This window comes from Anomaloglossus baeobatrachus, chromosome 1 (genome assembly GCF_048569485.1).
Source record: "Anomaloglossus baeobatrachus isolate aAnoBae1 chromosome 1, aAnoBae1.hap1, whole genome shotgun sequence".
Classification (NCBI taxonomy): domain Eukaryota; kingdom Metazoa; phylum Chordata; class Amphibia; order Anura; family Aromobatidae; genus Anomaloglossus; species Anomaloglossus baeobatrachus.
In genome coordinates, this window is record NC_134353.1 from 760706511 (window position 1) to 760732676 (window position 26166).

At 45.1% G+C, this 26166-nt stretch overlaps 1 protein-coding gene across 2 annotated transcripts in view; it reads right to left on the reverse strand.

Moving 5' to 3' along the window:
- KSR2 (kinase suppressor of ras 2) overlaps positions 1-26166 on the reverse strand; it is a 724223-nt gene that overhangs the window by 80386 nt on the left and 617671 nt on the right. For both annotated transcript variants that reach the window (XM_075324106.1, XM_075324115.1), the window contains exons 15-16: positions 19807-19903; positions 1365-1498 (exon numbers count right to left, since the gene is read on the reverse strand). In XM_075324106.1, the coding sequence (XP_075180221.1) occupies positions 1365-1498; positions 19807-19903 (231 nt within the window). The remainder of the gene's footprint in view (positions 1-1364; positions 1499-19806; positions 19904-26166) is intronic.

Below are 26166 nucleotides of genomic sequence, written 5' to 3' on the forward strand. Positions count from 1 at the left end.
TAAGATGTCCCATAAAAAAAAATCAAAATGGGCCAACCATTTAACATGGTTGTCAATACTTTAACCTTGATGACCTAACTTCAGGATAAGTCCTCAATGTCTGATCGGTGGGAGAGCGACACCCCGCCAATCAGCTGTTTCTTGTGCCGTCCAGCTGGAACTACTCAGTTGCAGGACTGAACAATACACCTCCATCAACTGTTTATAGTGGGCACAGCTGGGTACTCAATATTCACCCTCTAGTGTAGTCAATAGGGACGTGCAGTACCTGGTCATCCATCAACAGAGTTGTGCTGTAAGGCTCCACAACTCAATAGTTTTGGCAAACTTTGGTACTGGGAACAGATGATTGGCAGGGGTGCCGTGTGTCACACCCCCAGTGATTGGACATTGATGACCCATCCTAAGGACAGGTCATCAATCTTAAAGTCCCAGACAACCCCTATAAGGTGTCTTGCTTAGCCACCTAGAAGAGGTAGATATAATGTTTGTCCTCCCTTTTCCCTACAACAACCGTTAAGCCAAACCTACACATCCACATTTGATATCAATGCATATTTTTCTTGAAACTGGAGTCTTGCCACTTATTGGCAAGTAGTATGAAATATCCAGAGCTGGCAGTCACATGGGGTTCTTCTATGGGACATGTGCACTTACTTATTATCATACATGTATATTTTGCATCCCAGTACTTATGATAGGATCATTCTTCATTTACTCCAGTCAAATTTACATTTAGTATATTTGAAATATATGACTCAAGACTAAGGGGTACTTTGCACGCTGCGACATCGCAAGCCGATGCTGCGATGTCGAGCGTGATAGTACCTGCCCCCGTCGCAGCTGCGATATCATTGTGATAGCTGCCGTAGCGAATGTTATCGCTACTGATGCTTCACATGCACTCACCTGTCATGCGGCGTCACTGCGACGTCACACGACAGGCGGCCAATAGCAGCGGAGGGACGGAGATGAGCAGGATATAAACATCCCGCCCACCTCCTTCCTTCCGCATTGCCGGCTGGGACGCAGGTAGGAGATGTTCCTCGCTCCTGCGACTTCACACACAGCGATGTGTGCTGCCGCAGGAACGAGGAACAACATCGGACCGTCGCAGCAAGGTAATTATGGTTTTCGCCGACGCTACACCGATGATATGATTACGACGCTTTTGCTGTACACACTACGATGTCGAGAGCGACGCCGGGTGTGCGTCACTTTCGACATGACCCCACCAACATCGCACCTGCGATGTCGTAGTGTGCAAAGTACCCCTTATACTTTTCTGCATGATTTATGAGGTAGGGATGAAAATATAAACACATAGGTCATATACAATATTAATGAACGACATTATATCATACCTGCCAGCCTGCAGCACACCTGATATACTGAAAAGGCCAAAGTCAGTAATCACTACTTTTCCATTGTCATAGAAAACATTTTTTGATTTGAGGTCTTTATGTAGAATGCCCTTGGCATGAAGATATCCCATTCCCTAAAATAAAAACAAAAAAAAAATGTAATTTATTAATTGCTTCTAGTTTTTTTTGAAGAAAAAACTTACAAATTCACAATGATGTTGTTAAATTCAACTAATTATAAAACAATGTAAAGCTACGGTATAGGTTTAGGGTTGAAGCTAGGAAGTGCAGAGGCAGCTGTCGCACCCACAGGGTCACAAAGTTTTCTTTGCTACATATTCAGACATTGCTATTATAAATGGTGCATAATACATGGTGTGATCAGAAGCTTAATATTACGCCTTTGTGCAAATCAGCTGCATACCACAAATTGTGTACTTTTACATTACTGTAGTCACATTACTATCATTAATCTCTATTCTTTATCCTGGGCTTTGCAACCATTTTTGTCACTTCCTTGTAATATGCCACTTGTTCTTGAAGTCTTGCGCTGGCTATTACTGCTGTCAGTTGCCACCAATCTATCTTCTTAGGCGGCGCTGAAGGCAGAGCAGTCAGTGTTGGGTTTAGAGGTTGTCGGTGTGCTCGCTGTCCACCATACTCCATCTTACCTCTTCTGTTGGGGGAGTTACTTCCCATACATGCCTGTGTTGAGCTGCCATGGATATTAATGAAACTATATTAATACAGGTTCTGTGAGGTGGCCACTGGCCAATGACTAGGGATGGTCAGCAGACCAGTGACAAGTTTGGTGGCCAATGGTTGTGCACAGAACCCTATTTACATGTCCACCATTCACCATGTCATTTGCCAGTTGTAGTATCATATTACTGCTCTGGTGGGTTTATTTAAGGATTGACCCTTTGTTTTCTGACACGGGTTTTATTTCCCATTTGTCCTTCTTGACCCACTTGACTTGAATTCAGCTAGCCATGACAAAACCTATGGATATGAGTTAGCCATTTTCCTCGCCTCTCTAGTTCTGAACTGTCTTGTTCAAACTAATTCCCTTAACTCACTCCACTGGTCAGCAGCTATTCTATGGACACAACCCAGAGACCCATGCAGCAAAGGTTAAATAACAATATGGGGGTAAAAGTGAACAGCAGGGAGCCTTTGGGACCTGGAAAAAGAATACCTACTGCCGAGATCATTAATGGTGCCCTCTTTAAGTAGGCAGATACATAACAGTTTCTTACTTTTTTAATTTTGGTATTATACTTATAGTCAATAATGAATATAGTTATGGCAAAGGAAAAATAAAAGTCACTTGTATTCAGCAAACTAGAAACTGCTGTTCTGAAAATCTTCATATAATAAAAAATAGGTCTGGGCAGGAACAGAGATCAGATATTCCCTGCTCTCAAGATTATTCAGGGTCCTTCCAATTAAACATTTAAAGTGATGCAAAGCTGTCAGGACAGAATAGAAACTTAACTCTATCACCAGCAAAATACCAAAGGGAAAATGCAGGTACATAAAAACACAGAGGCATAATGAATAGCAGCTAAAAGGAAAAGATCTCCGCAGGGTCCTAAAGGGAAGAAAGTAAAGCCTAACAGAGAAGACACACAAAACTCCATTCACACCACATTGGAAAGACTGGAATATTAAGGAGCAGTTTGCACAGACAAATGCAGCGACCTTTTGCAACTGGACATCACAGGGTTGTCTGTCAACCATGTCACATCCGTGACAAAAACTACTTAAAAAGACACAATATCAGAGACAGAAATGCTTAGTCCCGGAGCCACAGCCAGATACTGTACATCTGCCTCCCATTCAAATCAATAGAAGGTGTATGTGCAGTACCCAGCTGTGGTTGTTATCAGAAAACAGAGCAGCTTCGGAACTGAGCATTTCCAACTGCCTGCTGCTGCCACTGGAACTGAAAACAGCCGATAAGTGGGGTGCGGGGTGTCGGGGTGCGGGGTGTCGGACTCCGGACTCCGGCCAATCAGACATTGATGACCAATCCTATGGATAGGCGATCAATGTAAATGTAGTGAATAACCTCTTTAAGTTAAAATTAAAGAGGACTGTTCTGCTCTATAGACATGTCTGTTTTTATAAAAGTATGTTCACACCTGTGTTTGGAATTTCTTTTTATCTGTCCTGTTTTTGGTACAGACTAGCGTAATTCATGTCCAAAATGCATCTGTTGCATGAATGATGTAAAAGGAAGCAGAGGGCGCCAGTGACTGTTATAAGATTAGTCTAGATTTTGTTATATGTAAGTTTGTAGAATGCCTAAAAAGTTCTGAATGATTTGCAGTTTCCTATTCTAAAATCTAAAAACTAAGTTTTTATTTTTTTCTTTTTATTTTATCAATTGGAAAAATTCTTGTACCTAGTATAGTTTCAAGGCAAATGTCGAATGCAAAATGGCCATTTTAGTATACAAGCTAGTCCAGTATTCCTCATTATTACGTAAAAGCATTTCACAAAAACTATAAAATACTTATTGCTCCATGACAGAGATGTATTAGCTTGACAGGGCAAAGACGGAAATTTAAAATTCCTTTTTCCAAGACTGTTCTTTGCCTTAGATACATATTGTTGCTTCATTTTCATGTTTCCCAGCAAAGAGAATCATAATCTAAGACTTCTTTGAAGACTAGAAAAATAGCTATTGTGTTCTTACTAGAAGTTACATGACATTAATGCGCTCTAAATCATTGTGCAGCTGACTGCAGGAAACTGACAAACTGCTTGCCAGTGTAGATATATAGTGCGGAAACCTTTGCGAGATCATTTCCAGGAATGTTCCAACTGAAATATTTAAATTTCATAACAGCAGAAAATGAAAAAATCTAGATATTATGTTAAAGGCGGTTATCTCCACATAGCCATAATTGCCCCCTTACAAACTTAAGCGGACTTTACACGCTGCGATCTCGCTAGCAAGATCGCAAGCGATCATACCCACCCCCGTCGGTTGTGCGACACGTGCAAATCGCTGCCCGTGCCGCACAACCTCGCTTACCCCCATCACACGGACTTACCTGCCCTATGACGTCGCTCTGGCCGGTGAACCGCCTCCTTTCTAAGGGGCCGGTGCATGCGGCGTCACAGCGACGTCACATGGCAGGCGTCCAATAGAAGCGGAGGGGCAGAGATGAGCGGGACGTAACATTCCACCCACCTCCTTCCTTCCGCATTGCCGGTGGAGACAAGTAAGGAGATGTTCGTTGCTACTGCGGTGTGACACACACCGATGTGTGCTGCCGCAGGAACGAGGAACAACATCACTAATAAGCAGAAAACGATTTTTTGTTTCAGGACGACCTCTTCGCGGCAAATGATTTTGACCGCTTTTGCGATCGTTTAAGGTCGCTCATAAGTGTCACACACTGCAATATCGTTAATGACGCCGGATGTGCTTCACAAACAACGTGACCCTGACGATAATTCATTAACGATATCGTAGCGTGTAAAGCCAGATTTAGGCTGCTGTATTTTAATAAAGTTTATCGATATGCCTATGTAAGCTTATAATGTTTAGCCACTGCACCCACGGTACAATGTCCAACCACAGTGTCCAGCTAATGAACCAAAAAGATCTGGATAAGATGTCAGAATGGGCAGATACTTGGCAAATGAGATTTAATGTTGATAAATGTAAAGTAATGCACCTAGGACAGAGTAATCCTATAACTGCATATACATTAAATGGAAGTAAACTCGGGACTACAGAACAGGAGAAGGACTTGGGTATTCTCATTACAAATAAGCTGAGCAGCAGCACTCAATGTCAAGCAGCAGCTGCAAAAGCAAACAAGATTCTAGGGTGTATAAAAAGAGAGATTAGATCCCGTGATCCCAACGTATTGTTACCCCTCTATAAATCACATGTAAGGCCACATCTGGAATATGGGATCCAGTTTCGGGCTCCACATTTTAAAAAGGACATTCAGAAGTTAGAGTCATTTCAAAGGCAGGCAACTAGACTACTACAAGGAATGGAAGGCCTCCCATATAATGACAGGTTGAAAAAGTTAGATATGTTTAGCTTAGAAAAAAGACGTCTCAGAGGAGATCTCATTTATATGTATAAATACATGTGTGGTCAATATAAAGGACTGGGACATGACTTATTTCTTCCAAAGACAATACTAAGGACCAGGGGGCACTCACTGCGAGTGGAAAAAAAGCGATTCCGACAGCTAAATAGGAAAGGGTTCTTTACAGATAGAGCAGTCAGACTGTGGAATACCCTACCACAAGAGGTAGTAATGGCAGATACTATAACAGCTTTTAAAAAAGGGCTGGATGATTTCCTCAGTACACAAAACATTGTTGGTTATAAATGACTTAGTGACCAAATGTGAAACTGGTGGAGGAAGGTTGAACTAGATGGACCTAGGTCTTTTTTCAACCTAAATAACTATGTAACTATGTAACCATTGTCTCAATGATGTCAATATTTCTGTTTTAGTTAAAAGGGGTTTTTTTTTCTTATGTGCCTAAGAACTAAAAAGATGGTGGTGGCTAACTACCGGTCTGCTTTTCCTGGCTAAAATCTCTGCTCATACAGAGCTGTCACAGACTGCTGGCAATTCTGCGGCTTCCGCTCTGCTATTTTGACTGGGACTGACTGCTGATGTCAGGCTGATTGATAGCCATCTCCCCTTTAAGATGTTTTTTGTACATGTGGTTAGTGGTGGTTTGGTACTCACATGGTGAGCGAGGGACAGTTTAGGGACCTTTAGGGTTAGTCTACGGTGAGTGGGGGCACCATTTGCGCTTATTAGGGTGCTGACTTCCACAGGCAGGTAGGGCGGTTTATTAGGGGCAGTAGCAGCGCAATTGAAGTATTAGATTGATCCAGTCCGGCAGCCCTGTATACCTACCTTCCTTTTTCCCTAATCTGCTCTTACTGTCTGGTAACTTTTAAGGGGAGTGTTTTTGTTTTTGGTTATTTGTCCGTTAATGCATATCTAATAGATTGACATTTTAGGAATTTTGCTTTTTGTTAACTGCATAACCATAGTGGGTTCAGGGGTTGCACTCAATCCTTAGCATGTATCTGGTCGGAGACCAAAAGGTCTCTGTGGCCAATATGATCATAGCAATACTATTAAAGACCTGTGATAGTTGAGTAACCTTTGACGGTGGGATTGAACTGCATAGATAGAACTTTGTATGGGGCCTATGAAGAGTGTATGTGCAGTGAGGGTCCTGAAGATAGAACGCCCTAAGAGGATAAAATCCATGAGCCATGGACATTGATGAGTCTGAAATGCTGTTTGTAAGGAATTCAGTGGTTACACAATGTCTAGAAGGATAATGAAATCCCAACAAATAGCATCACATTAGCACGATTGACTGACGACTTGGTGAAAAGCAACTACAGCTCAAAATGTGAGACAGTGCGTGCTCTCATTGACTGCAACAGGGAGATACTTTCTATAGTTTACCCCCTCCTTCAAGTAAGGAACCATGCAAGAAGCACCCCGAGTGTATAAAAAAAGTAAGTGTTAAATAATACCAATTAAATTGGTACTAATTAAAATGCTGCATACCAGTTTAAGGACTGTGAAGTTTTCCTTCTTGTGATGATTTCTGCTCAATCACCAGAACCTTGGTGTGAGTATAAAAAGTACTATCAGTGTCAGAGTAAGTTCTTCCATAGAATCCTAAGCATCGCTGTATAAGTTGTGGCTTTTGGTACCGGTTATATTGTGTGTTCTTGTACCAGGGATGATGTTGTGCATGTGCTGTTGGGACTTCCTGGGTGAGTGGACTGTTTGTAGCCTAAGCCGAGATTGATAATTAGCTGTGGAGTTCCATTTAATCCTTAAAGTCACACCCAGAAAGGATATATTTGGCGATGCTCTAATTAGCTTCAATCTGCAATGATGATCCTTAAATTGGAGCCCTCAAACATAACTTCAAGGTAGAAAATATAAAGATGTACATTATCCACATAACTGCAGCCACACAACAGAGGTTTTCCAGGAGGAAAGTTGTGGGGTCATGAGAGTTGGGTACCATGGTAGAGGGGGCAGTAGCAAGCTATTCCTCTCCAGCAAGACATTAAAATATAGGGCGTAGTGTAAAACTAGCAGCCGGTGTAAGAGCATCGAGCGCGTTAGTAGATCCACTGGACCACAGGTGGGATGCGGACTTAACCTTTAGTGGGAATGGCTTAATTAAGCCTGTACCACAAGGCCTCCCTGTCGAGCTACGACATCAGAAATTAAAGTTTGGCTCGCTCTGAAGGCTACTGATGTAGCAAAAGTTCAAAGTGCAAGTAGCACTAATTGATGAACCCTCGGCATTGCTTTGGATTGTTTTCAAAACAAGGTAAAGCAGATAAACAAGGCCAGGATTCTGCTGGTGCCAGAACTACAGGCTGGATAGATGCCGAAAAGCCAACCGGACACAGGTCATTTTGACAGGTGTTGACGATCTGCAAAAATGACAGAATTTGTTTGTGCTGTTCCCGCATCTGCATTATCTCCTGGTACAGTGCTGGCAGTGAGAGGGTAGCAGACTGTGACAGCTGACCCCTAGGACAGTTGACGGACTCAGGTACAGACACCGGTATCGGCAGATACAAGCGGGATGGCTGAGGCAGACAGGCAGGGGGGTACAGACAGATATGGTGAGCACAGCAGTGATAAATAGGTATGGGAAGACAGGTACAGGTAACTGACACAGGGAAAACAGGACAGGAGCACAGGAACCTAACAACTAGCTATCAGACTGGAGACTGACTAACTATAGGAGTTACGCAGGCACCTCCGCTAATGGGAGGGTTACTTAAATACTTAGTGCCTCTCAGTCATAGACTGAGAGGCATTTAATGTAAATTGCGTGCCGCCCATTTAAGAGGGGGCATGTGCACGTTTACTAGATGTGTTCCAAGGGAACCTGTGCAGTGTGCACAGGTCCCGGGAAGAGGAGAAGACAGCAGCTCACATGGTCGACCCGGGTAGTTCGCAGAAGGACAAAACCTCGCCAGGGCAGTGAGTAAGTCAGAGTCCCTCGGCGCTACACGTAGACAGAAAACTAAACTAAATCTGCAGGAGATAAAAAAAAAATATCTAGTCACATAATATGACTGTAAACAAGCTAAAAGTAACCAAAGTCTAGTAATATATAGACGAATGAGGATACAATTAATAAACAAACTATAAGCGCAGCAATATTACAAAAACAAGTTTATTATAGCAGATCATCCAATTTTTCTACTGGTGATTAAGAATAATCTTCTATTATACAAAGGCCAATAGTGACGAGATTAATTACATGAAAAACACACCTACCCATACAATGGATTGTGATCTTTTCACCTCTACATGCTCAGCGGAGCAGAAAATGAAGTCTTGTAATTTTTCTGGCTTTTGATGTGTGCTGCATAACATTTTGTGGAGAAATGATTTAGATCTATCATTGTCAGTTGTTTCGCTGTACCATACTTGGTGGCACAATCTTGCTTACACTGCAAGAGTTCTCCGATCTAAACATTTTTAGCAGCACAAAGCAATTACCTTCTTGAAAAGCAGAATAAATTATGAACTATGCATCAAAATGTTTATCTTGCTCTGTGATTTATCTTGTTTCCATCTTCAGCAACAATATGGTGTTACACATGGAAAAAATGAGTAATAATCTTTTCTCTGTTTTTTTTCCAGAATTGCTATTTTTCTGACTATTACATAACAGCCGCTAATCAACAACGGCAGCAACATTAGTTATCCTTTCATCTATCAGATAACATGCGATGTAAATATGAGCAGCTAATCAAATACACATTTTTATTATAACACAAGTCTTCACTATTTTAGTAATCCTTCACAGTCAGCAATGTTGTTCATGGCTACTGTACTGTGAAACTCATAGGAAATATGCAAGATTAGTCAATATTATAAATCAGTATTGTAATTTATAATATTTAAAGTAACTATACAAGAAATAGAATCAAGGAATGCTTAAGGCCAGGGCGTTTTTCCAGTGTTTTTTCTAGCGTTTTTCATTGCTTTTTTTAATCAATAAAAGCAAGGAAAAAGCATCCCAGCAAAGTCTATGAGAATCGGGACTTGCTGTGCCCACGTTGCTTCTTTTTCAGTTGCTTTTTTTCTTGCTGAAAAAAGAAGCAACATGTCAATTGTTTTAGCGTTTTTTCCTGCTTTTTTCCCCAATTGACTTCAATGGACTCTTGAAAAAAAGTAGGAAAAAATGCATGTGTAATGCCCACGCTGCTATATATTTTATACGTTTGGGCGTTTTTAGGGAGAAAAGAAAGCTATGGCTATGTAGATTCCTTCATAGAAGACAGCCACATAGCCAGTGTCAGCAGCTGTTTCCTTATCTCCCAGTGTTTACCGTGACACCTCTCTGCAGGGAACCTCGCTGACATCACAAGGTAAAGAGTTCAGCTGGTGTCACACATAACGACGACGACAACGACGTCGCTGCTACGTCACCATTTTCTGTGACGTTGCAGCGACGTCCCGTCGCTGTCGCTGTGTGTGACATCCAGCAACGACCTGGCCCCTGCTGTGAGGTCGCCGGTCGTTGCTGAATGTCCAGCTTCATTTTTTGGTCGTCACTCTCCCGCTGTGACACACACATCGCTGTGTGTGACAGCGAGAGAGCGACGAAATGAAGCGATCAGGAGCCGGCACTGGCAGCTGCGGTAAGCTGTAACCAGCGTAAACATCGGGTAACCAAGGGAAGACCTTTCCCTGGTTACCCGATGTTTACGCTGGTTACCAGCCTCCGCTCTTGCTGCAAGCGCCGGCTCCTGCACTGTGACATGTGGCTGCAGTATGCATCGGGTAATTAACCCAATGCATACTGTAGCAAGGAGAGCAAGGAGCCAGCGCTAAGCGCGGCTCCCTGCTCTCTGAACTGTGACATGTAGATGCAGCACACATCGGGTTAATTAACCCGATGTGTGCTGCAGGAGAGCAAGGAGCCAGCGCTAAGCGCGGCTCCCTGCTCTCTGCACATGTAGCACAGCGACCTTATGATCGCTGCTTCTGCTGTGTTTGACAGCTAAGCAGCGATCATAACAGCGACTTACAAGGTCGCTGTTACGTCACCGAAAATGGTGACGTAACAGCGACGTCGTTGTCGCTGTCGTTTAGTGTGACACCAGCTTTAATGTCAGTGCGGGATCTCCAGGAAACCCCCTTGGTAATCTGCCTGCATGAATTGTATTCACCTCCTGACATCCCCGGACTTCCTGCAGAGAGGTGTCGCGGTAATACACCACAAGAATACTGAATGCCTGGTGCACAGCAGGGAACCCCCGCTGACATCAAGGTGAAGCCTGAAAAACCTCGGTGATCCTCTTTCATGAACTGTGTTCACCTTGTGCCGTGCAACAGCCATTCAGTATTCTTGCAGTGTTTTACCGCGACACCTCTCTGCAGCAAGTCCAGGGATGTCACAAGGTGAATACAATTCATGCAGGAGGATCACCAGGGTTTCCTGGAGATCTGGTGTTGGGATGAACTCTTCACTTTACTCATCTCTCTGCAGCCTCCCGGGTCATGTCCCATGGGCTCCAGGACCCGCCGGTAAGCAGCTGATGCTGTCACCTGACAGCATCATCTGATCGTTTATGTCCAGCGGTGAAAAGCCTGCCGACTTTTTAACAATCAGATGATGAATCAGCTGATCTTCGCTGGACGTAAACGATTAGATGGCGCTGTCAGGTGACAGCATCAGCTGCTTACCGGCGGGTCCTCGAGCCCATGGGACATGACCCGAGAGTCTGCGAAGGCTTTTAAACAATCAGCTGATGTGTCATCTGATTAAGGTCCTTGAACCTGTGTCAGGTTCAAAGACCTGAATCCAATATCATCTGATCGGAAGGCAAACCGACCAGATGATGTGTCATCATCTGATCAGTTTGCTTTCCGATCAGATGATATTGGATCCGGATTGGACATCACGGGACCCTCGACCTAGGACTACAGCGGAGCGGGGGGTTCTTTAGTTCAATAAAGATGGAGTCATGAATTGTGTTGTTTGATTTCTAATGAAAATATTTTTCTCTGTGTTGTGTTTTTTTTATGTTTACTAGAAATGGTGGCTATGTTTAATATTGTTGTGACACTATGAATTTTGGGCTTAGGGCCAGCTGATAATACACAGCTGGCCCTAACCTCATTATTACCCAGCGATCAAACCGATACCAGGGCCACTGGAAGAGTTGGATACAGTGCCAAAAGATGGCGCCTCTATGAACGCACCATTTTCTGAGGTGGCTGCGGACTGCAATTCGCAGCGGGGGGGGCAGAAATCTTGGGCCACCCTGTACTGCAGATTCCAGTCCCCAGCTGCCTAGTCGTACCTGGCTGGACACATAAATTGGGCGTAGCCCACGTTTTGTTTTTTTTTATTTTAATAATTTTATTAAATTCATGAAATAATTAAAAAAAAGGGCTTCCCTATATTTTTGGTTCCCGGCTGGGTACAAATATTAGACATGGCTACCATGAATTTCTAGTCAAGATAAAAAAAAACGCAACACAGAGAAAAATATTTTTATTAGAAATAAAACACAACACAATTAGTGACTCCATCTTCATTGAACTAAAGAACCCCCCTTCCGCTATAGTCCTTGGTCGAGGGTCCCGCGATGTCCAGTCCGGATCCAATATCATCTGATCGGAAGGCAAACTGATCAGATGATGACACATCATCTGATCGGCTTGCCTTCCAATCAGATGATATTGGATTCAGGTCCTTGAACCTGACACAGGTTCAAGGACCTGAATCAGATGACACATCAGCTGATTGTTTAAAAGCCTTCTCAGACTCCTGGGTCACGTCCCATCGGCTCCAGGACCCACCGGTAAGCAGCTGATGCCGTCACCTGACAGCATCATCTGATCATTTATGTCCAGAAAAGATTAGCTGATTCATCATCTGATTGTTAAAAAGCCGGCTGGCTTTTCACCCCTGGACATAAACGATCAGCTGATGCTGTCAGGTGACAACATCAGCTGCATACCGGCGGGTCCTAGAGCCGATCGAACACAGCCCGGGAGTCTGCAGAGAGGTGAGTAAGGTGAAGAATTCATCCCAGCAGCAGATCTCCAGGAAACCCTGGTGATCCTCCTGCATGAACTGTATTCCCCTTGTGTCTTCCCCGGACTTCTCTACAGAGAGGTGTTGCAGTAAAACACCGCAAGAATACTGAATGGCTGTTGTACAGCACAAGGGTAACACAGTTCATGAAAGAGGATCACTGGGGTTTTTCGGGCTTCACCTTGATGTCAGCGGGGGTTCCCTGCTGTGCACCAGGCACTCAGTATTCTTGTGGTGTATTACCGCAACACCTCTCTGCAGGAAGTCCAGGGATGTCAGGAGGTGAATACAATTCACGCAGGAGGATTACCAAGGGGGTTTCCTGGAGATCCCCCACTGGGATGAACTCTTTACCTTGTGATGTCAGCGAGGTTCCCTGCAGAAAGGTGTAGTAGTAAACACTGAGATAAGGAAACAGCTGCCTACACTGGCTATGTGGCTTTCTTCTATGAAGGAATCTACATAGCCATAGCTTTCTTTTCTCTCTAAAAACACCCAAACGCATAAAATATAAAGCACCGTGGGCATTACACATGCATTTTTTCCTGCTTTTTTCAAGAGTCCATTAAAGTCAATTGGAGGAAAAAGCAGGAAAAAACGCTAAACCAATTGACATGTTGCTTCTTTTTTCAGCAAGAAAAAAAGCAACTGAAAAAGAAGCAACGTGGGCACAGCAAGTCCCGATTCTCATAGACTTTGCTGGGATGCTTTTTCCTTGCTTTTATTGATTAAAAAAGCAATGAAAAACGCTAGAAAAAACGCTGGAAAAACGCCCTGTAGGCACAAGACCTAACTGTTCTTTACTTTTTTGTTGCTCCACTTCTGACTCCTGGCTTCAGAAAGAATCAAGCGGGCAGATCTGGGTGAGGAACTATCCAGCTGTGTGCTCACTGTTCTATTATTCACTTACTGTAGGCTTACATCTTTTTAGAGGTGCCAGAAAAGTGTAGGAAAGAGTTCTGACTACGAGTATTACTGCTGTCATTACTATTATTTATCCCTGAAGTCAAATGCAACTGAGCTGTTTATTTTTTAGTTTTTAATTAGTTTACATTCGTGCTTCGACAATGGAAACCTCTAACTTCAGTTCTCAGTAGTACATTTGACAAGAACTGTCAAGAATCTACAGTTGACACCAGGAATTTACACACACCATATAAAAAGCCACTTTGTAACCAGTTTAACAGTATGCTTCAGGTCATTGTCCACTTGGAAGACCCTTTTCCTCCCAAGTTTTAAGTTCCTGGCTGATGTCTTGAGATGGTGCCTCAGTATTGCCACATAATCTTCTTTCCTCCTGATGCCATCTATTTTGTGAAGTGCACCAGTCCCTCCTGCAGAAAAATAACCCCACAACATCATACTGCTACCCCCGTGTTTCACAGTTGGGATGATGTTCTTAGGCTTCAAAGCTTCTCTCTTTTACTCCAAACGTAACGATGATCATTATGGCCAAACAGTTCAATTTTAGTTTTGTCAGACAACAGGACATGTCTCCAAAAATTAAGGTCTTTGTTCCTGTGTGCATTTACAAACATTAATCTGGCTTTTTTATTTTTCTTTTGGGGTAATGGCTTCATCCTGGCAGAGTGGCCTTTCAGCCCATATTAAGAGCTCGTGCACGCGTTGCGTAATTGGATGCATTTACTCTGCGTATTGTACTGCAGCGTAAATGCATGCGTCCTACGATCCCTGCACCATCTATGTAGATTGTGCATGACATGTGCGCACAATGCTTTTTTGAACACAGCGATTTGGATGTCAAAATTTTGACCCAAATCCGTGCGTACAAAAAAGCAGCATGTCAATTAATTTGTGCGCTTTGGATGCTGCTCCCATTCTGTTTATGGTGGGGGCAGCATCCCGAGTGCATGAATTTGGCAGTTATTCTGCTGAAACATTGCATCCATTATGCAGTGTTTCTGCAGCGAATTGAAGCACACATGTGCTGTCACATCGCTGCAGAATATTCAGCAGGTACGTGCGAACATAGCCTAATACAGTACTAATTTAACTGTGGATAATAACACAATGTTACCAGCTTCCACCAGCATTTTTACAAGGTTTTTTGCTTTTGTTCTTGGGTTGATATGCACATGTCTGACCAAACCTTATTCATCTCTGGTACACAGAACACGTCTTCTTCCTGAGTGGTATGATGGCTGGACATTGCCATATTTTTGTACTTGCATATGATTGTTTGGAAAGATGAACGAGCACCTTCAGGAATCTGACAATTGCACACAAGGGTGAACCAAACTTGTGAAAATCCACAATTCTCTTCCTGAGATCTTGGCTGATTTCTTTTGACTTTCCCATGATGCTACACAAAGCAGCAGTGTGTTTCAGGTGTGCATTAAAATACTTCCCAGGTGTGTCTCTAATTAACTCAGATGTTGCCAATAAACCAATCACAAACTTCCAAAGACATGATATCATCATATGGGCTGTCCTATATTGTTTAAAGGCACAGTACTCTTAGCGTATGTAAACTTTTGACTTTGCAGAAAGTAATAAAAATGCCTTAAACATTCTCTCTCATTATTCTGGCATTTGGTAAATAAAAATAATTTTGGTTCCTAATTGTCTTAAAACGGGAAAGGTTTATTCTGATTTCATGTCAGATAGTGAGAAAAACATGCAAATATGTCTTTTTATATAGTGTATGTAAACTTCTGCTGTCAACTGTATATGATTTGAGCGCGTGCTGAATATACTTGGTGATTCACACAATACTTTACCCGGAAAAAGTGCTGTAACTTCTTATAGAGAAGGTCGACCGCAGTGAAATTTGGACTGTACATACTTTGGTAGCCTTTTATCTGCTCTTGATCCTTTTTCACTAGTTTCATTACTCTTTCTGTCTTTGTATTGCAGCGATTTGCCCGTGACGCACAAACAACGGCGGCGGGTGCGATCGCTAGCGATGTCGCAGTGTGTAAGGCCTGCAACACACATCCGTGCCGCCGGTACGTGTTTGGTACGTTTTGCATGTACCGGCGGCACGGTGACACATACACCAATGTTACCCTATGGTAACAGGCACACACACGTAAAACCACATGGAACATGTGTCCATGTCGTTTGTACGTGTGTGCGTTTTTCCTCATGCACAACATGTCCGTTTTTCTCCGGCAGCATGCAGGCACATACCCGCTAAAGTCAATGGATCCGTGCATGCATGTACGTGACACGTAGCATGTCTGTGTGCTACACGTACCGTCCGTGTGCGTTTTTAATCGAAAAAACACCTACACATGTTACCAATCCTGCAGTTCAATTAGATCAAATTAGACACACCAGTATCTCATGATGATGATTTTTCTAAGTCATTTTTACTGAAAAACGCATCATTTTAAACGGACAGCACACGGACATGACAAGTACGTATCTCACGCATACACGGACATTCCACACGCACACACGGCGAGCATACGCCATCACACGGATGTCAAACATACCGGCGAAACGGACATAAAAAATGGAACACGGACCCGAAAAATGGAACACGAGACGCGTACGTGTTTTTTGCGGAAGTGTGGCAGAGGCCTAAAGCGGACTTAACCTGGATTGTACAGGAGATATACTGGATAGGCATGATGGAGGATTTCTAAAAACAATTCAAGAAGTGAAACAGCGACTTCTGGTATCTCCAAAAAAGCCACAAACACTACAGGCTCTCCAAGAGAACATACAGAGAGAAATTCAGACTATGACCCCAGATGACCTGTGGAACACATACATCAATATGGAACGCCGCGTGCCGGCGTGCTTGGATGTAAATGATGAACATGTTCAACACCTGATTTAAAACATTAGTTTCTCATTAACTAAAGTATGTACAGTGTGATGCCCTGGACCCCAGGGGTCACAGGTAATTACATCAGCCACATACACACATACCCCCACCCCCTGTGAGGTCACACACATGTCACCCGAAAGGGAGACCTGTTGCCTCCCTCAAGGCTAGTAGAGCACACCAGGTGGGCGGAGTCAGGCGAAAAGACACGCCCACCGAGGAGACTATTGTCCTGGGGCAGGAAGTTCAAGCAGATTAGTTTGTACAGTGACAGTGAGTGGTAGTGGAGCAGCTGTCAGGGACTCAGGTAGGAGCCTGGGCCCCTTGGATAACATCAGGCAGGCAGACAGACAGTGGTGGCCATCTGCAGGTGTACCGGTACAGCAACCGGCGGAACCGTACGGACCGGGCCTGGGTTGGAGCCCGCCGGTCCTGAACCGGGGAGTCAAACGTGTACCGGAGCACCAAAAGGAGGGTACTCAGACCCCGTCCTAGCTTAGAAGCCACTGAGTATAGGCAAATTGACTGATTGCTGGCCGGACCTCAGGGGTTCATCCACAACCAAAGTCCCGAAAGAAGGCAAAAGCCCACCGAGACCGGGTGAGCGCCACCACCAAGGGCCAAACACCCGACGGGCCAGCGCCTGCGGGCAACCGAGGGCTCCTCCGGCAGCTCAAAGCCGGGGAGCGGGCTACCACTGCTCAGGCAGGGGGGGGCCGAAACACAACATCTAGAGGTGCACGGGAAAAGGGGCCACCATCAACCCCGCAGGGGGGACATCAGCAGCCGGCCGCGGGAACCGACAAGACCCGAACTTTGGTTTACCAGTGACTCAGTGTGAATTAATTGCGAGTACACCAGTGCCATCCGGGCACGACACACTACACCGCGGCACGGCGCCCTGCACCCCGACAACAGCATCAAATAACCCTTACAGTCCCCCACTGGGCCCTGGGACACACCGCCCCTACCCACGGAGGGGCTAACATCTCGGCTGCGGCCGCAACACCGATCCCGGAGGAGCCCATCATCACTTCAGCCGCAGCGGTGGTGTGTCTCCCGTCACCACGACCCGTGGGTGGCGTCACGACCCGTTACACGACCACCAACCCCCCACACCGTGGGCGAGAAGGCTGCCTGATGTGACCGAGAAGATAAAAAGGCAGGGACTCCAGGGCCCTGCATCCGCTCTGTTCCTGGACCCCGCCGGCGCAGAAGTAACATGTCCGCCCCATCCGAGCAGCCCGAGGATCCAGAGCCCGCACCCGGAATCGTGGCATGGATGAGGGTCAGGACGGCGGAGATTTGCCAGCGCCACCAGAGCCAGATACGCCTCTTGATGGAGCGGTGGACCGCAGAGGTAGAGGCGCTGGCTGCGACCGCCCGGGTGTATGAAATGGAGGCCGAGTGGAGGAGCTGGTGAGTGACCCACGCTTCTGTGCCCCTCCGGGGCCGGCCGCTGCGGCTGAGAGGCCAGGTCTGCCCTTAGCCCATATACGGTCTCCGCTGTCACCCGTGGGAAGTTTCGCGGCTGGTCGACCTGGCCCGCTGCCTCCTGCCATGGTAGCAGGACCCAAAGTGCTGAGTCAGGAAGGCCCGGAGGTCGGGGTGGCTGGAAGAGAAACCGGCCCAGAAATTACTGCAGCTGCTGGCAGCCCGCTGGCTGTGGAGAGAGAAATAGCCCCGGCAGCCCGCCCGGCCCAAAGGGAGATAAGGCCCAGCCGAGTGGGAACTGATAGCAGCGACTCCGGTCCCGACACCGAGCTGGTCTTAGGGTCATAGGAGGCCGGCGAAAGTCTCCCGGATGGCAGTGCTCCGACGGCCACGTACATCCCGCGATGCGGGGGGAATGGATACCGGATGGTCCTTTCCCATCGGGCCTGTTGCGTTCTGGAGATGTTTGAGGCGGAGGGTGAATCCGCATCGGAGGTTGAGGAAGAGGAACCTCCCACTGAGTAAGGTGGAAATCTGAGTAGCTAAAAAGTACCCGTCCTCGTTGGGACTTGTGTGTTGTTGAAAACCCCTGTTGCGTGAGTGACTGCTCATGGACAAGGCCGTGGACTTGCCGGCCACCCAAAAACTTTTGGGCTTGTAAATATTGCCCTATACTGCCCCCTTTATCATGCCTTCCCGTTCCCTTGGCCTCCGGAGAGGCAGATTGGAGGAAGGACCCACAGCAGAGCAGGCTGGGGTCTGGTCAGTACCGGGACCGGTGACCATCCTCCGGGGAGCCCTTTGACAACTGCCGGGTGCGCTGCACTGTACCCGTTCCCGCCTGGGTGACCTGCCATGTTTCCGGACTGGGGAAAAGGGGTGCTGCCCAGTTCTTAGGGGCAGCATCAGGGCAAGGTTGCTTGGGTGCGGAAGGCGGAAGGACATGGACCCGTTCCCGTTTAATAAAGTTTGAAACGTTAAAGTAAAATGCCTCCCTTAAGGGAAGACCTTCAGTAACCATAGTGTGTATTAATGTTATTATAATTGTAGTGTTTTCCCGTTTTTCCCGTTTTACAGTTTGAGAAAGAAAAATAAACCGGAGTTGGTCGGGCAGCCCGCGGACGGTCTGCATTAAACCAAGGGAGTATGTGACGCCCTGGACCCCAGGGGTCACAGGTAATTACATCAGCCACGTACACACACACCCCCGCCCCCTGTGAGGTCACACACATGTCACCCGAAAGGGAGACCCTATGCCTCCCTCAGGGCTAGTAGAGCACACCAGGTGGGCGGAGTCAGGTGGAAAGACACGCCCACCGAGGAGACTACTGTCCTGGAGCAGGAAGTTCAAGCAGATTAGTTTGTACAGTGACAGTGAGTGGTAGTGGTCCGAGCAAGCGGAGGAAGCGGCCGGGCCCCTCTCAGGGTGGTACATACAGTCTAAATTTCAGTATGATAGATCGTCTCTTTTAGAAGTTACAGCAAGTTTTCAGGGTAAAGTAGCGAGGGAATCACCCTGTATTTGTGACTTCCGTGCTGTTGTAGGCCTGATCCAGAAGTCCATTTTTCATGTATTTTGAACACGTACTCATTATAGTACATGGTGCTGTTCATAAGACACGGAGACATGTCTATTTGTTATCTGAGTCATAGCTCAAGCTCACCCATCCAAGTCTATGGGTTTGTGAACATCACAGACTGCATGTAGATACCAGCTGTGTGCTGTTCTTTTTTAACATTGTAATGGGAAGGGGACCTCTGACATTTTTTCTTCCGCCATAAAATAAAAACACTGATGGTAAAAACAAACACACCGATCAAACACAGAATAAAATCTGATAGAGTGAACTGATGAAAACCGATTGTGTGAACGAGGCCTAATGGTTACTGTTCCCCGCCATCACAAAGGTGTGCGCACATAAATGAATAATCTGGATCTGAAGAACAGTACATAATAATAACAAAATGACAATTTGTTGTTGTGCACTGCTTACTTTTAACTGTACTGCTTTTTTAATATTATTTTTGCTCTAAAAATGCCAAAAACATCAGAAATTGCCTAACAGAGACAATGAAAATGAACTGCTTACTTACCTTCACAATTTCTTGTGCTATCTGCCTAGTTTTGTTGACATCTAAGACAATTTTTGCATCCCGTACCACTGAGTACAGTGTTCGTCCCTTGCACAAGCTGAAACAAAAACACATATGTACATTAGATACAAATGCCCAGAATCCCCACAATGTGAGATCATGAGTTACGCTGATGTGTAATGCCCTTGTATCTGCATTCTTATCTTGCTAACAAAAGTGGAGTAAAGACAATTACCTGATATTTTACAGAGATTTAAAAATATGATTCAAAGAGAAATGGTGCCCTAAACATATGTAATTATGTATTTGTGAATACAATAGGTGTCCGTGTATAAATACAATTTCTTATGGAAACTTGATAGGAATCTGTCAGCAAGTTTTTTCTATGTAATGTAATAACAGCATGATAAAGCAGAAGAGACCCTGATTCCAACAATGTATCACTTACTGGGCTGCCTGTTGTTGTTTCAATAAAATCAATGTTTAGCACTAAAAGGGTACGATTCCACTAGCGTATAGCTTTCTATGCGAGAGCATCGGAAACAATATGCTAATGACCCTCTTCTGCGGGTGTAAGCTGAGGGTCATGCGATCGTATCACAGCTGCAGAGAAGAGAGAGGGAGCGCTTTCTCCACATCTCCTCCCTTGCCTGTCTCTATGTATATCGCACTGTACTCGGATTACATGCGAGTGCAGTGCGATGTTTCACAGACTCCGATAGACTTGTATGGGGGGGTGTGAGCTGAGACTCGCTGCCAAATGCAGCATGCTGCGATTCATTCCACATGCCGCTATAGCATGAGATATCAATCGCAGATGAACACTGACCCATAGTTTTGCACTGGTGCGAGTGCAATACAATGTTTTATCGGATTGTACTCGTGAGTGCAAAATGCAAGTGGAACCGAACCCAAAGACTAGTCCTCCTGCTCGGTCTAAGGCCCCCTTCACACGTCAGTGATTCTGGTACATATGTTGCAGTTTTTATACGAAATAGAATCACGGGCATGTGCAGACCCATTAAAATCAATGGGTCTGCGCACACATCAGTGATTTTTTGCTGACCATGTTTCTGTGTGGTACACACACATGCCCATGTGTTCTGCGCGGAGACATGTCCGTTTTTCTCCGGCATCACTGATGTCCTACGGCCCATACAGTGATGTGATCTATGTAACACATACCAGAAAAACAGGTACATTTAAAATAAACAGCTGTTTAAACTCATCTATCTCCAGCAATGCTGTCTTCAGCCGCTGCTGTCTCTTCTTTCAGGCCGGTTAATTATGCTCATGGATATTCACTGCACCACAACCCGAAAGTAACAGCAGCGGGGAGACGGCAGCGGTCGGACACAGCTTTTCGGGAGACTTAAGCACCCCGGACAGCAGCAGCATGGACAGGTGAACATAAGCGCCTATTCTCCGTGTACTATCACGGATAGCACACGGAGAACATGTGTGACAATATCACGACCCACGGGGAGACATATGCATCTTTATCACGTCAGTGAAAAATGTGTGTTTTTCACTGACGTGTGAAGGGGGCCTTACCCTGCCCCACCACTGATTAGCAGCTCCCTACTATGCACAGTGTTTACAAAAAGCTGACAATCAGTGATGTGGGCAGGGCTATACAGAGCTTCAGAGAACTTTTGATGTGTACAAGTAATTGTATCAAAATGACAACATATAAATCACCAAAATAAAGCTCTCTGTCTGTATATCATGCTGCTTTCAGATTACATAGCAAAAACTTGCTGACAGATTTCCTTTAAAAAAAATCTCATCACTATATGCAGTAAATGCAACTCAGAAACCTGATCTAAACACTATGGGCAAATCACAGTATGCGAGGCGCAAAAAAAGATATGAGGAGTTAATAATACCTCATTTACTACTAGTGATAACCTGGACTCTCAGTGTCTTTGAAGTTCTCATTAGTTTTACATTATACATAGTTCAATGGGACTTGTGAAATCTGTACTAATTGCTCGGAGAGATCAGGAGCCTTTTAATCATCAGTTACAAAGAAGTTTTCTAAACAGAAGTTCTTTACAAAGAGATCCAAGTAAACAAAATATTGTTGCCTGCTTGTCATGTACATGTGCCGGAGCACAAGCCGTTACCGGCAGCATATACAGTAATACAATCGACTATTAATGACAATGATTATTGTTCAAAGAGAAACTGTATCACAAAGAGATTGATCCCTTATTTTGTAAAAAAAAAAACATACAATTTTATAAAATGATATAATAAAAAAATAAATAAATAAGTAGGAGCATAAGTTGGAATACATGCAATAGTAAGAGCACGTATACACTGAGGCTTCAGAGAAAATCCAAGTTAAAAAAAACACAAAATGACCATATGCCCTATAAGTAAATAAATGGTATTAGTACATGGTAATAACATAGGGCACTTGGTTAACCTTATTGTATCAAAAAGCGTAAGAGTCGTCCTAGGTTTTGTGTGTGAAATGGCCACAGTGGAAATGTGCTCTTACTATTACACATGTGACGCCCCTAACTATCAGGGTGTCACAGTGGACTGCACTCTCCTTTCTCTTAGGCCTGCGACACACATCCGTGCCGCCGGTACGTGTTTGCCATTTTTTGCACGTATCGGCAGCACGGAGACACGTTCTGCAATGCTACCCTATTGTAGCAAGCACACACATGTAAAACCACATGGAACGTGTGTCCGTGTGCGTTTGTACGTGTGTGCGTTTTTCTACACGCTGACATGTCCACGTTTTCTCCGTCAGCACGGGTGTCACAGGGCCCGCACCCATACCACACAGATGTAGTGTGGATGCGGTCCCGTGTGACACGCGCCGGAGAAAACACACGTGTCAGAGAAAAAACAAAAAAAACCTTAACTCACCTTCTCCAGCCCTCCTGTCTCTGCCGCTGCTGCCACTTTCTGCCAACCGCCGCTCATTATTCTCATTTAATATTCACTTCATTGCGGCCAGCAGCAGCGGGGAGACGGCAGGGCTGAAGACCAAAGATCAGCACCACTGACAGCAGGAAGGACCACGTGAGTATGTAAATAACCTGTTCTCCGTATGTTATCACGGATAGCATGCGGAGAACACACGTGGCCCGCATGTACCAAAGACATGTACTTACCTGCACGCAACACGCAGGGGAAATACGTGTCTCTCGGCACGTGCGTGATTTTCACGTGAGTGTGTCGCAGGCCTAAGTGCAGAACCCACCCTCCATGGTTCTGGGTTCTACACACTGGTATTGCTCCCATCGGCACTCAAATCCTAACGACACCTCACACCACACCCTGTCAGACACACCAGTGGGTTGTCTAGCTGGAAAAGGGCCACCCGCCTAGGGGTCAGGCAGACTGGTGGGAGGGATTTAGTCAGTTCTAGAGTAGCCCTCAAAGAGTGAGGAGCTGAGGGAGTTGTAGCTCCATGTGTGACCTTGGTTGGGTCACAGACGGTGGTCTGGGACCAGAGGAGTCGGAGACCTGGTCGTAGGGCATTGGAAAGGGTGTACTGACTTAGTTTTGGAGAACAGGTCGGCACCAGAAAGTCCAGTAACCGGACCGGTCCGAGCACGGGGGGGTACAGGACCCTAGATCGGGACGTAGCTTCACCCAACCTGATAATTAACCTGTGAAGGATAGTCTCTTTATGAACTTTCCCCAAGCACTCAGAGATCGAAGGCATCAACAAAAGGAGGGGGATATGGTTTTCCAGCTTATGCAACCCACTGAAATCCCAAGTGTCAACCATTGAGAGCACAGCTCCAGTATATAAATATAAGGAGCGGGACCGTGACAGCTTCAGGCCGACGGGTCAATTAGGAACTTCTACACTTGTGCAAGGAGGCAGGCTCCGGACCACTAAGCAATACCAGTGGGGACGGACACCCGGACGGGCTCCCCAAAGCGGCAGTGGTACCCAGAGACTTGGTTTACTCCTGTGTCAGAGTCTGCTTAATGACTGTACTAACATCTTCACAGCCTGAGTGAGTACACTGCCCTCCCTGCGTCCTGCCTGCCCACATATCCTGCACAAAACTATCCACCACCTTCCTCCAGAGTCCCGGGACCTCTCCTACCCGTGGAGGGATCAACATTTGGCTGCCCCATTCCATCTCCCCAGGGTACTCCCACCAGCAGTGGCGGTACTCCCCTTACCGCGAACCACGGGTGGCGTCTCAAACTATCCCTTATAAATAACTTGCCCCCCTTTTTAAAATCGAGAGGCCGCTGAGCTCAAGGTCCGGGGACCCTCGAGCCACAGCAAAGCCCGGATCCGAGCAGTTCGCCTGCTCCAGGGGGTAACACACACATTTACCATCTTATGCGCCGCCTCATTTTTTTAGTTTTTCTATATTTTTTTTGTACAAATAGTGGTTTCTCTCTCTCTGAGCTAGGCATTTTATCTATATAGCTTCCCACGACAGGTGGCTGCAGTTGGGTCTTGTCCCTCTCGGCACTTATTTACATTGATGCCACTGACAAGTAAGGTTTTAAAGGGAACCTGTCATGTGGAAAAATGCTGTAAACCTGCATATATGGGGTTAATGTGCAAGTTAATAGCTTTCTAAACCTGCATGGCACCTGTACATGAAACCTCGCTGCTGAGAGGAAAAGAACTTTAATCCTCCGGGCAGTGTTCTAGTTTTAGTCATTGGAGCGGCACTGGCGCATGTTCAGTCACTACTCTGTGTATGTAGAGAAGCGACTGTAACTATGCCTTACTGACAGATGGTTCTACTGCTGGAGAACTGTTAGTCAGTGCGGTGGGTGTGGCTCCACTCTCTTTGAACTGAGTGGTGACTGAACCTGTAGCGGCACCGCCCCCAAGACAGAAACCGGAATGCTGCCAGGAGGATTAAAGTTAATTTCCTCCCAGCAGCGGGGTTTAATGTACAGGCGCCGGGCAGGTTCAGAATGCTACTAACCTACAGATCTGCAGGTTAAGAGCATTTTTCCACGTGACAGGTTCACTTTAATACTAGATACAAGACCATTCCAACTGGGTACACCTTGTTGCGGTAGGATGTCTTTTGCGCTTTTTCATCAAATATTGTTACCCAAATGCCCTATGTTATTTGTGTTAAATAATTTTTATTGTCACAATTCCCCACAGTTGAGGTTCTAATGGTTCCTTATATTCCTTGCCAGTCTTGGTTCTTTTTAAAAATGTGATTGTTCCAGCCAATCACTGTCTGCATTGCTGATGAGTTAACTCGACTGAGTTACCACCGTGGCTAGTGATTGGCTGGCGTGCTCATCTATCTGTGTTGTGACAGAGCAGGAAGTACAGAGACCACCAGAAGCATCAGACCGGGGGCAGCGGAGGATCGGTAATGGGAGCATACTTTATGACATATAGACAGCATTCTACGCCATTTTTAAAGGAAAATTTAAATGGCCAGATAACCCTTTTAATAAGAATATAATTGCAATTATTTCTTCTTTCAACATATTCAGATAAAACTTATTTTTGTAAGAAATCAACAGGCAAATATCAGAATGTCAAATATATTACAAATAATTCAATATCTATTATCTAATAAATATGGCCTGACATGGGATTGTATGGCTGTTATTCTATTTCTACATTTGTACTGCACATCCTAGGCAACTTGATCAAAAACATGCAATTCCGTCACGTATCGCAGAATCGTATTAGCTTCTGTCTTGCGCTGGTCTGATATAAATGGCTTACAGTATGTCATTGATAAGTGCTTTCTGTTATCAGACATCCTTCTCTACCAGACTAATGAAAAGGAACATGACTATAAATCTGTCACCATCACATTAAAGTGAGGCAGTACACAATACAGCAGCGCGAGCGCGCTGCTCCAGAAACAGCCCTGCCCCATGATTCATTTACAGAGGAAGTTGTGATTCCTTATCATGGCATCTAATTGATCTGTTAATCTTTCCTGTAAGAGTCAACTTTAAATAAAGGACATGGGTGTAATATGTACTGGTTCCTGTTCCCAAAAAAGCTAATGAAAAAGCCAGATTTTTGTTAACTTGATAGGCCAACGACTGACTTCTGCTTCTGAGAACAGCTAGAAGGCTTTTGTGACCATACATACTGGATGAATATCAGCCAAACTCGCCATTTTTGCAAGGACTTGATTTCTTTTTTGCTTCCATGTTAGCCATGCAGAGTTCCCTTGTGCTGGTGCTGTAAGGGTTAAAGCTGTTCTTTTGTCTCCTAAGACTTTCCGTACAGGCCAATCTCAGTTGTTCTGTTTTATCAGCGGTATACGTAGTAACCTTTTAGCTTGGGTAATTGCCAGTGATAGCCTGCTATACCTTGGTATCAGTGTAGAGATGAGGGCCACGGAAATTAAAGTAGCTGCCTAG